We start from the raw sequence: 12,369 nt of genomic DNA on the forward strand, positions 1-12,369 counted from the left end.
GTTAGTTTAAGCCACTAGTCGACTAGTTGTCGCACGTTTATGATATTAATTTAATAACTTAAATATATATTTTTGGGGGGCATCAGAAAATGGTTTGAGTTCCAGAGCTGAGAAAGAATGTTATAAGTAACATTGCTAACACTGTTCTACATTACAGAGAAATACTAAACCGTAATAATGATATAATGATTGATATTTAAAATATACATTTTACAAGCACACACGAAGTGAGCCGCAGCGACACCGGCAAAAGTGGTAATGATTCTGATTGTGTCGGAAAAACCAGCAAGGAGACTGTCTGAACATTTTGTTAATTTATAGAGAGAAATGCACATTAGGGTTGTGCCGACAGACGATGATCTCGGGGATCGACGATGGTCAGAGTGATCGCCAATAGCTGATGCCTTTGATGATGTCAAGATGACATTTGGCTCATTTTCCCATGTATTAATTCATTATTATTATTAGGCTATTATTATTATCAAATTAATATTACAAATAATTTGCCCGTAGACACACAGACACGCGCTTGAAGAAATGACAGAAAAGCCGTCTATGTGCATGTATGACACGCTGTTTGTACGGAGGCGTGCAGTCTGGTGGAACACGCGCATGTAAAAGGTTCTCACTCTTTCTTTGTTTCTGATTTTTTATTTTTTTGCAAGAACAGTATCATCTATGAGTGCTGCAAATGACCTCAGACATCTCAGCTCAGGAGGTGTTTTGAGTTCAGTTCGCTTTATTTCCACAGAGCAGTTCATTGTGACCACAACTCTGCAGCCTATACATCTGTGATTAAAACATTAAATCATACAAAAACACCTCGAACCATGATTTATATTTCAGTGATTATCATCATCATTATAATTGTTATTTTTACATTTAGAATTGTTTTTATGTCTTCATTTGTGTCATTTTCCACCTGCATGTTTAGACGGATACTTGCCCGACAGTAAATGGAAAGGTGGTTCCTTATACATATATATTTATTATTTTTTTGATCACTTCATTATTTTAATTGTTTTTTCGTTTCGTTTGGAGTGCAATTTGAATTTAGAAATGTATTTGATTTAAGTTTTTTGTTTTTTAAATAAATAAATGTAATTTTCAATGCAAAATCATTAAAGCAAGAATATTCACCGATCCCTCTGCCCTGGTGTTGCCGATGTAATTGGATATTGTGACATATACATATATCGTGAAGGAGGGAACAGAACAAATTTATTCACACACAATGTATTTTCCCGGACAACGAAATACCCGTCCGGTAGAGAATGCACAGATGAAGTAGGTTAGTTTCCAAAGAGATGTTGCCCTTCACAAAAAGAATTTTTTATTTTATTTGAAATATTTGCTTATTTGTATATGCAAATTAATGGTAAAATTATGATCAAAATAGCATAAAATCCCAAAAGAAATTCATAATTTTATGTTCTTACTTCAGGGAAGAAAATTTTTTATCATTTTCATCATCATAAAAAAAAAGGGTTACACATCTAAACCTTCCGGTCAAAAATGACCACGAATATCAAAGGAAGGTGCCATTTTTGAATACCACAGGAGGGTTTAAGAACTGGATTCACATAAGTTATAATTAGGGCTGACTATTTAACACATTGATTTAGTGTAATTAATTATATAAAAATAACACGCACTTAAATTCCACAATAACAGTACATATTTTCCTACTATTGGAGTAATTCAAGCTTGACGTACATGTAACTTTGTGTTTTTAAGAGCTGCCTAAGCAGCAACTCAATTGCAAAATGGACTGTGGTCGACTTTATGGTTATGTTCAATGACATGGGAATAAAACAAACAATACATTGATGTCTAAAGCCACTTTTTGTACTGTCTAATCAATGCTTTACTCGTCTGCTTTTATAATGCAATACATTTCAATCTGAATATAATATGATACAAATAAATTATTCAAATTATTATTTTTTTTTATATTGAATTATTTCTATTTGGTGGCCTTTCTCAGCAAGTATTGATATATACAATTAATTACGATTAATTTGATTAATTAATAGGCATGTCATGTAATTAATTTGACTAACATTTTTAATTAATTGACAGACCTAGTTATTAGGGCTATTTCAGTATTTCAAACCACAGGACATTTCAAATTATTAAGCTATTTTGACACTTGGGGCGAATTCCATTTGAAAGTGAGCACCACTATGCCTTACTCACTCTGAAACCTCAAATATTTTCTCTTTGAGTCTTTAATTAAAATGTATTTCCACTTGTGTACTGTAACTCGGTGTGCCTTTTGATAAAAACAAACAAACATGAAAATATGTAAACTATGTATGGAATATTCCCTGTTGATGGAAAGGAGTCAGGCCACTCTTTTAAACTACAGTGTAAGTGCTCTGTATACCAAAAAGTTGTTCCTTGTATTTGAACTGAGCTTTTTCAACAAAACCGGAGATGAATATGTCCAGGAATGTATTCATACTACTCACCTGCATACTTAAAGGATGTTCTTTTTTTTTCATCGGCCGGGAAGTACGTTCTTTATCAAATGCAGTACATAGTCTAATAGTATGTGATATTGGACGCAGCCCCTGAGAAGATCAATAAATTATTTGTCTTCCAGCCTCACATGATCATAAATGGTAAAATCACTTCCTTGAAATGACCATTGTATGTAATCTTTACTAACAGCTTTGTGGAAGGGCCCTTTGTGAAGGCATTCAAAAAACTCTAAATTCATGACCAGCCATTTTTGAAAATGGACCCTTAGCACATAGTCAGTATATAGTATTCTATCCACATTGTTCATTTTGATTGTACGTCACAGTTGATGATGAGAACAGTAACACCACTGGACAATTTCCACATTTTACTTGGCAAAACAACCCACACAATTTAAATAGATAATTTCATGTGTATGGACATCATCTCTGTGTGTGTTTTTGGCAAGAGAAAAGAATGAATGGCCCTTTTCTCGGTGAACAGTAAAATTGCAGGTCAACTGCCCACGTGCTGCATTAGGAGACACAGGACATGGCAGAGAACAGAAAAGAAAATAGAAAAATAGAAGGAGGATGAAAGAAATGGGAGACAGCAGCTCTGTGAAACAGGAAGAGAATTACAATAGAATTATTTAAAGCATCAGCCCTCTGGCCTGTTTAAAATTCTTGTTAGCGGTAAACAGCTCTCATTTTCCCATGCTGCAGTGATGTGGGCTGACTTCTTCAGACCACTAAAGAACTTCTCACATATACCATCAAGCCTTATGCTCTCTTCCATACACACCATCAGATTCTGTTCATTAAATACTTCAACCAGGGTGGAGGACTAGCAGAGAGTTTCCCAGGAGGATTCAGATATGATTAAAGGGTATCATTTACCTCCTCTCTAAAGGTGCGCACTTGCTCCATACAACCTGGAAGTCCTTGGATGAACTCAATCACCTACAGAATAACAAAGAGTATTAGAGGAGTGTACAGCAACACTACAGCTTACAACAACTGAAGTTAACTCAGAAGTGAACTCAAGTAAGCTGATCTCAATGACTGGTTTACGCCTGTGTTAACATCCTCACAATCAAGTGATCAGCACTCAATACAGGTGTAAATGGGATCCCACACATGTTGTGATCCAATCTCTTAACATTTGGAGGTAGTCAGAAATGCATGTGACCATATTGCATTTGTAGTATCAATGTTAATCCATCCTGATGTGTCCCAAACAATTGTGAAGGACAGCCTACTCACCTGTCAATCAAGCATTGTGTTGTTACAAGAGTTTTATACTTTGCTAGTGATTGTTTAAATGAAAACAACCGTCTGATCCAATTTTTCTTTTTTAAGCCCATATTTATACACTGCCCAAAAATTGAATGGAAATTCTGTGGTTGGCATGATATCAACATACACTGATGAGCCAAAACATTATGACCACCTGCCTAATATAAAGTTGGTCCTCTGCGTGCCGCCAAAACAGCGCCGACCCGGTGAGGCATGGACTCTACAAGACCCCTCAAGGTGTCCTGTGGTATCAGGCACCAAGACATTAGCAGCAGATCCTTCAAGTCCTGTAAGTTGCGAGGTGGAGCCGCCATGGATCGGACTTGTTGGTCCACCACATCCCACAGATGCTCAATCGTATTGAGATCTGGGGAATTTGGAGGCCAGTGTAACACCTTGAACTCTTCATCATGCTCCTCAAACCATTCCAGAACAATGTGTGCAGTGTGTCAGGGCGCATTATCCTGCTGAAAGAGGCCACTGTCATCAGGGAGTACCATTGCCATGAAGGGGTGTACCTGGTATACCACGATGTTTAGATAGGTGACACGTGTCAAACTGACATCCACATGAAAGGCCGGACCCAGGATTTCCCAGCAGAACATTACCCAGAGCATCACACTCCCTCCACCAGCTTGTCATCTTCCCAGTGCATACTGGTGCTATCACTTCCACAGGTAAACAGCACACATGTACACGGTCGTCCACATGATGTAAAAGAAAACGGGACTCATTGGACCAGGCGACGTTCTTCCACTGCTCCAAGGTCCAGTTCTGACACGCATATTGTAGGTGCTTTCGATGGTGGACAGGGGTCATCATGGACACTCTGACCGGTCTGTGGCTACACAGCCCCATACGCAGCAGGGTGCAATCCTTTTTGTTGTGACACATTCCTCCCGTAGCCATCATTAAAAAATGTTGTAACTTACGCCACAGTAGACCTTCTGTCGGTTCGGACCAGATGGGATAACCTTCGTTGCCCTTGTGATTGATGAGCCTTGGGCACCCAATACCCTGTCACCGGTATGTGGTTTGTCTCTCCTCGGACCACTGTCACTGTCTAGGCACTCACCACTGCTGACCGGGAAAACCCCACAAGCCTTGCCGTTTCAGAGATGCTCTGACCAAGTCGTCTGGCCATAACAATTTGGCCCTTGTCAAAGTCGCTCTGGTCTTTACTCCTGACCATTTCTACTGCATTCAACACTGATTGTTCGCTTACCATCTAATCTACCCAGACATTGACATGTGGCCTTGTTAGGAGATGATCAATGTTATTCACTTCACCTGTGAGTGGTCATAATGTTTTGGCTCATTGCTGTATAGTGACACAGATCATCTGAAGCATGCAAATTATACCTGGGGGTCATCCCCTCTACACATGCATGTTTTGGAGTTATGCATATACCTCTTTAGTATTCCTTAACCTTTCTCTTACGAATAGTGTAACAATATATATATATATATATATATATATATATATATATATATATACACACACTAACGATCCTGTATACCGCCCCCTTTATTGTGATTTGTCTAGATGCATATATGTTTTACTGTATAGTGTGGGGGAAGCAGGTGTACAGGTAAAGGACCAGTAAAGGACCTTTTTGACTATTTTTTGTGCGTTGGAAACTTTACCCCTGTATAAAGGGAATGGCGAAATCATTTTGTTGTTTGGGATTTGCACTACAACAGGTACTCCAATAAAATAACTGGCACAAAATGTCACATTTGTGCTTAAATTTAACATATAATTGGGCAAATTTGTTTGCTTTTTTCCCTATTTTTTATTTTAGTTTTATTTTTTTACTTTGTTTGTGCTTTCTCAACATGCAGTAACATATTGAGATAGTGAGTGATGTATGCAATCATGAAATCAAAGACTTTTCCATCAAAATCTAATCACAAGTGGTCACATGACATGCATTTGAGACTCATGTTACTACCAGGTGTAAACACCGGTCTGTCTTGGCTGACCAGTTGTGATTGTTCACCTGAGAGGGATGTTATACCAGGTGTAACAAGGTGAAAAACTCAACAAACAGTAATTTTTTTCAATTGGTTGGATACCAAGTGGAATATGGAAATTGACATGGAAGGACTATCTACCTCGTCCACGCTCCACGCTGCCACTTTACTGGCTGTGATGCCCGCCACTGTTGGCAGGAGCTTGCTATGCTGATCCCAGCAGTGAGGCATGCTGGGAGATGGGTTTGAACACGGCATGAACACGGACTGATGCAAAGCCTGTTGCAGAGTCAACTCTGTGTGTGAGAGAGAGAGAAATCCATCAGAAAGTGAGTATCAGTATGGTGTACTCACCCTGAAGGACAAAGCACTTGATTTGAGTACTCTGAAGTATGCAGTGCATTGCACTATAGTGGAGCTTCAATGGGTGCTGCACACCCACAGCCAACATATTTGGAATATTTAATGATACTATTTAGAAAAATTATTTTGCCAATGTTATGGCCGACAACCAATTTTATACCTGTGAAGCAGAATGTTACACACTGACAGCCTCATTCACTTTCACTGGATCTCCTTTTGTTACACAGAAGAAAGCTCAAATGAGTTTGGAATAACATGACGGTGAGTACATGATGACAGAACGTTTATTTTTGGGAGGACTAACCCTTTTAATGACAGCCTTGTACAAGGGCCCTTTGTGAATGGATTCAGCTGCTCACTTTGGTTTGGAACAACTCTGTGAACAGCATCCCCTTCCCGCAGTGCCGCAAAAAAGCCATTTGTATTTACCCACAGAGTGCCACCTCCTCAACAGATGTTGGTAACATCGGTGCACAGTCTAATCTAGAGTCGCGTGCACAGCGTTAATGAAGCATTGTGCTCTGTGCTGGCGGCCAGTCACAGAGATAACACACTCACCCTGCTGTATGCCTCTCATGGCTAATTCACCCTGACAGGCCCCATTTTTGAAGTGGGAGCAAGAAGGAACAGAATGTTTTCAGAATGTCTGTTTGTTTTAATATAATGCCAAAAAAGGAAAACTGGATATTTGGATCCAGAGACAAAGTCAGTCTGTACTGTGATCTGATATTGAAAAAGACAGGTTTATTAAATCAGCCATGGTTTACAACAGCAATAAGCCATTCAAGGATGTGCGTTACAGTGATTTTACCTTTGGTAAGGAGTGGCACAAACAAAGCTTTAACCATGGTAAAATTACAGTAATGCAGGGGCTCTAGTGGCTTGGCGGACATACCAATATGATTACCAATGTTCAATAAATAGCTCAATTTATGAATAATATTAATCTCAATATACTGTACAAATCTTTCTCCAAGTAATATAGTAACTAGCCTAACTGTAGGCTGTTTACAGTTGCCAAAGTATGTAGCACCTTGGCGCATATAGACAATATGGGGCACATTCCAACTGAACAATACTGGATATTCGGCAGTGTTGAGGAAGCTACTTGGAAACGTCTTGGTTACTTTCGTAACCTCCGTTCCCTGATGGAGGGAATGAGACGTTGTGTCGATGTAGTGACACTAGGGGTCACTCTTGGGAGCCCCAAACACCTCTGATTTTGAAAAAAGGCCAATGGGAATTGGCGAGTGGAATTTGCATGCCACTCCCCCAGACATACGGGTATAAAAGATAAAAGGAACTGGCTCGCAACCACTCATTCAGGTTTTGTGCTGAGGAGCCGAGACAAGGTCCGGGCCAGCTGTGTGCCAGCACGTCTATACCGAGGGGTGCCTCGGTCAGGGCGTACCAAAGCGGGCAGTGGGAGGATTCTTGGGAAGCAAACAGGTCTACCTCTGCTCGACCGAATCGACTCCAAATCAGCTGGACCACCTGGGGGTGGAGTCTCCACTCTCCCCTGAGTATAACCTGTTGTGACAGCGCGTCCGCTGCAGTGTTGAGGTCGCCCGGGATGTGAGTGGCTCGCAGTAACTTGAGGCGCTGCTGACTCCAGAGGAGGAGACGGCGGGCGAGTTGTGACATGCAATGGGAGCGTAGGCCGTTTGGTGGTTGATGTACGCTACCATCACCGTGTTGTCCGTCCAGACCAACACATGCTTGCCCTGGATCGACGGCCGGAGCCTCCGCAGGACAAGCAGTACTGTCAACAACTCGAGGCAGTTGATGTGCCAACGCAGCCTCAGGCCAGTCCAAGATCCGGCAGCTGCGTGCCCGTAGCATACGGCGCCCCAGCCCGTCTTGGAGGCGTCCGTCGTAACCACAATGAGCCTGGAGACCTGCTCTAGGGGAACCCCTGTCCGTAGAAATGCTAGTTCGGTCCAAGGGCTGAAGAGGTGGCGACAGATCAGCGTGATGACCACGCGATGTATCCCGTGGCGCCATCCCCATCTTGGGACTCAAGTCTGAAGCCAGTGCTGAAGCGGTCTCATATGCATCAACCCGAGTGGTGTGGCCACTGCTGAGGATGCCATATGCCCCAGGAGCCTCTGAAAAAGTTTCAGTGGAACCGCTGTCCTCCGTCTGAACGCCTTCAGACAGTTCAGCACCGACTGCGCACGCTCATTCGTGAGGTGTGCCAACATCGAGACTGAGTCCAACTCCAAGCCGAGAAAAGAGATGCTCTGAACCGGGGAGCGCTTGCTCTTTTCCCAGTTGACCCGAAGCCCCAGCCGGCTGAGGTGCGTGAGCACCTTGTCCCTGTGCGCACACAACATATCCAGAGAGTGAGCTAGGACTAGCCAGTCGTCAAGATAGTTGAGGATGTGGACGCCCACTTCCCTTAGGTGGGCAAGGGCTGCCTCTGCGACCTTCGTGAAGATGCGAGGACAGGTCGAAGGGGAGGACCTTGTACTGGTATGCCCGGCCCTTGAAAGCAAACCGCAGGAAGGGTCTGTGTCGAGATAAAACCGAGACGTGGAAGTACGCATCCTTCAGGTCTACCGCCGCGAACCAATCTTGATGCCGAACGCTCGCTAGAATGCATTTTTGCGTCATCTTGACCAAGTTGAGCCATAGGTGGTGCTCCTGGACCACCAGGGTGGACATCGCCTGTCCAAGAGTCCGTGCCGTGACCTTCGTCGCCCGGAGAGAGAGGTCGGTCGCCGAGCGCAGCTCCTGCATCAATCCCGGGTCAGAACTACCCTCGTGCAGTTCTCTTAGCGCCTTGGCTTGGTGCACTTGCAGGAGAGCCATGGCGCGCTGGGTGGAGGCGGCCTGTCCAGCGGCAACACAGGCCTTAGTCGCCAGAATGGGTATGGGAGGTCCGTGGGGAGTTACCCGGCGGAGTGGCTCCCACTGAGGTCCCCAAATCGCCCCCCAGTGCTAACCGACGTGGCCTCAAACCCGTAGGTAGAAGGACTGAGGTGGGGAGCCGCAAAATCAGAGGTGTTTGGGGCTCCCAAGTGTGACCCCTAGTGTCACTACATCGACACAACGTCGAGTGAGTGACAGATAGGGAACTGTAGTTAAACTGAAAAGTAGTTAAACTACAGTCAAGCTACTTTTTAAAAGAAATACTGTGGTTAGATACACTACAAGTTATTTACAAAAAGTATTGTAAACTAACTGTATTGAAGCTATTTAAAAAGGACATTTTAAATATAACAATAGGATGTAAATTTACACTGAATATAAACTAATACAAGTGGAAAACACCCTATTTTTATAACTGAGTCAAAATATAGTGATAAACAGCTGCAATACACTAAATATTTAACTAAATATTTCAAGAAGGCAAAGTCCCTTTAAGGTTGTGTGAGGCTCAAGTGAATCAGTGAATCATTTATATGAACTAGTTAATATAATTAACTAGTTAACTGTCCGAAAGTATCAACACACTAAAATGAATTGGAGTTTCCCAAAGCTACACACTGTACAGTATAAGGAATCGTTTATTTTAACCAGATAATATACAGTACATGAACTGTCTGAAACAACTGATTCACTTAAATTATTCAGTTTTCCCAGCGCTACATGAGAGAGCGAGAAGACGGTTTAGGTGAGTGTGTTTGATTACTCCCTCGACTCCATTGCTGTATTCACAATACAATGTGACAAATGCGACGCTACAGCGCTACTCGTGTAAAATGTCACTCGTTACATGACGTCAAGCTACTGAAAAATGTAGTTAAGTTAGTAGCATTGCTACTAGTTACTCACTCCCCAACACTGCTATACGACCAACACTAGGTATGAGATTCGTATGGAGAACGAGTCAGACTGATCTCACAAAAAATTGGCACCAGGAGGTTGAATGGTTTGTCCGTTAAAATCAGTCTATGCTTTCCAAATATCTGAAATGCCTCCCAGTGGCCGAAGCAAGTACAGCTGTGCACAATAGAGCCAACCCACTTTTTCAGCCATCTAGGTTCCGGAAGTATTTTCCACATTCATTTCTTCCATAGACTTTTTTATAAAATCCTTCATAAAAGAGTTGTAAAGCATGAACCAAACCAACCAGCTCCGCGGTGAATCACAACATCACAAACTTTGTTTTGAGGCAAAAAAGTATTTGAAAATCAGACATAAAGACAAAGGAACAAAAGACTATGTACTAACATCTTTCATGAGAGCGCAAACTACAATCACATGAAGCATTGCGAATGATGTCATTGAATAAAAATTGACGGTAATATATAAAACTATTGATAAAAAATAAAAAATGTCAAATTTTCAGAAACATGCTAGTGGTAATTCTATTAATATAGTCCTAACCCTAAAAGTACAGAGACCAAAATAGCATTCTTTCACTTACTTTGCCAATATAGCATCTCACTAGCTGGAGATCAAAATGGATGTGATGTAGAAGGCACAGTGTGGGCGATATATAGGGCATGAGCATTCCAAATGTACAAATTTTGTGAACAACTGATATGCCCCTTCTCAATGTGTAGGGATAAGTTAACACTGGGTAGAGACCCTGTAAATCAGAATGCAGCCACAGAGTGTGCAGTTACAGGTGTGCTTTAATCAACTTCAAACACATTTTGTCCAATTAGAATTTAGAGTTGAATCTGTTTTATAATGATCTGTTTGATTAGAACAGATCAATGGCAAACATATTTATAAAAATTAACAAATAAAATAATTTCTCTAGGAAAACACACTTCGGTGTGAGTACCGTTCAGTTTCCATGAAGCTGAGGTTAGGGACTGTACTTAATTAGCATTCCAAGTTCATGATTCAGATGTTAATTAGTGGAGGACACAGCCTGTGGGCACCATGTGATGTTTGTTATATAACTGCAGCATTAATCTCTGCTAATAGCCACTATCCATGTCATTAGCTGTCGTAAAAGCACTTCCTCTTGGAATAACAGAGGGAATTCATAAAAAAACATTCTGTGAAATAAATCAACATATTTACAGCATCTAAGTGCTGTTTTCGGGGAGGATTTACCAGAAACCTCTCTGACAAACCCTACCATGTGTTTGTTGCTGCAGTCTTTTTAGCCCAGCTCAAATATTTCTAAATCATCCTCTAATGCATTCAAATAAAAAATAACATGCACTCAGACTCAAAATGAAGAAAAATGAAGAGGGAATGATTGTGCAGCTGCCAGGCTATGCTTGGCATTGTGTTTGCTTCACAAAATTAAGTTATTCAGGGAACAGTATAATCCAACATTCTCTGCCCCCTTTTAAATATCTTTTCATGTAAAGGTAAGTGATGAACTTGCATAATACCCACAAAGAGAGGACTGTGCTGTGTTCTCGGCTTTTTTCCTGCAGAAATGAATGCATTATTAACTACCAGTGCAAAGGCCAATACCAGTCTAGCATTTCATACACTGCTTTAGTGTTCTACAGTAGAATAGTCTCATGATCACTACAGTCTCATGATCACTACAGTATACTGGCAGTTATCAAACAACTTATTAAGAAGCCACAACTTGATCCTGGAGAACTGGATATTTATAGACCGATTTCAAATCTCCCGTTTATGTCAAAAATACTAGAAAAGGTAGTATCCTCCCAACTATGTTCATTTCTACAGAGAAATAGTATATATGAACAATTTCTGTCAGGATTTAGGCCCCATCACAGTACAGAGACTGCACTTATCAGAGTTACAAATAACTTGCTCTTATCATCTGATCGCGGCTGCATTTCACTTCTAGTGCTTTTAGATCTTAGTGCTGCACTCGACACGATAGATCACAACATTCTCTGGAATAGGCTACAGAATTATGTTGGCTTTTGTGGAGTTGCATTAGCATGGTTTAGGTCCTATTTAGCAGACCGCTACCACTTTGTCTATGTAAATGAGGAATTGTCAAACCAAACAAAAGTATGGAGTGCCATAGGGATCAGTTTTAGGGCCTCTGCTTTTCTCCTTGTATATGCTTCCCCTAGGAGATATTATCAGGAATCGTGGAATAAGTTTCCACTGTTATTGCGACGAAACCCAACTTTATATTTCTTCAAAACCTGATGAAATTTCACAATTCTCCAAATTAGCAGAGTGTATTAATGAAATAAAAGATTGGATGGCCATAAATTTCCTTCTACTCAATTCCGACAAAACAGAGGTTCTAATTATTGGACAAAAAACCTCTAAAAACAAGCCGCTAATATATAATTTGACTCTCGATGGATGTACTGTTACATCATCTTCAACAGCGAAGAACATATGTGTTATATTT

General features: G+C 41.2%; 1 protein-coding gene across 4 annotated transcripts in view; it reads right to left on the bottom strand.

Annotated features, from left to right (window-relative positions):
* l3mbtl3 (L3MBTL histone methyl-lysine binding protein 3) overlaps positions 1-12,369 on the bottom strand; it is a 158,405-nt gene that overhangs the window by 12,645 nt on the left and 133,391 nt on the right. For 2 of the 4 annotated variants that reach the window (XM_051644830.1, XM_051644829.1), the window contains 2 exons: positions 5,883-6,037; positions 3,366-3,428 (listed from right to left, as the gene is read on the bottom strand). In XM_051644830.1, coding sequence (XP_051500790.1) covers positions 3,366-3,428; positions 5,883-6,037 — 218 coding nt within the window. The remainder of the gene's footprint in view (positions 1-3,365; positions 3,429-5,882; positions 6,038-12,369) is intronic. The other 2 variants (XR_007892052.1, XR_007892051.1) reach the window with 1 other exon arrangement.

Source organism: Myxocyprinus asiaticus, chromosome 19 (genome assembly GCF_019703515.2).
Source record: "Myxocyprinus asiaticus isolate MX2 ecotype Aquarium Trade chromosome 19, UBuf_Myxa_2, whole genome shotgun sequence".
NCBI classification, from domain to species: Eukaryota; Metazoa; Chordata; class Actinopteri; order Cypriniformes; family Catostomidae; genus Myxocyprinus; species Myxocyprinus asiaticus.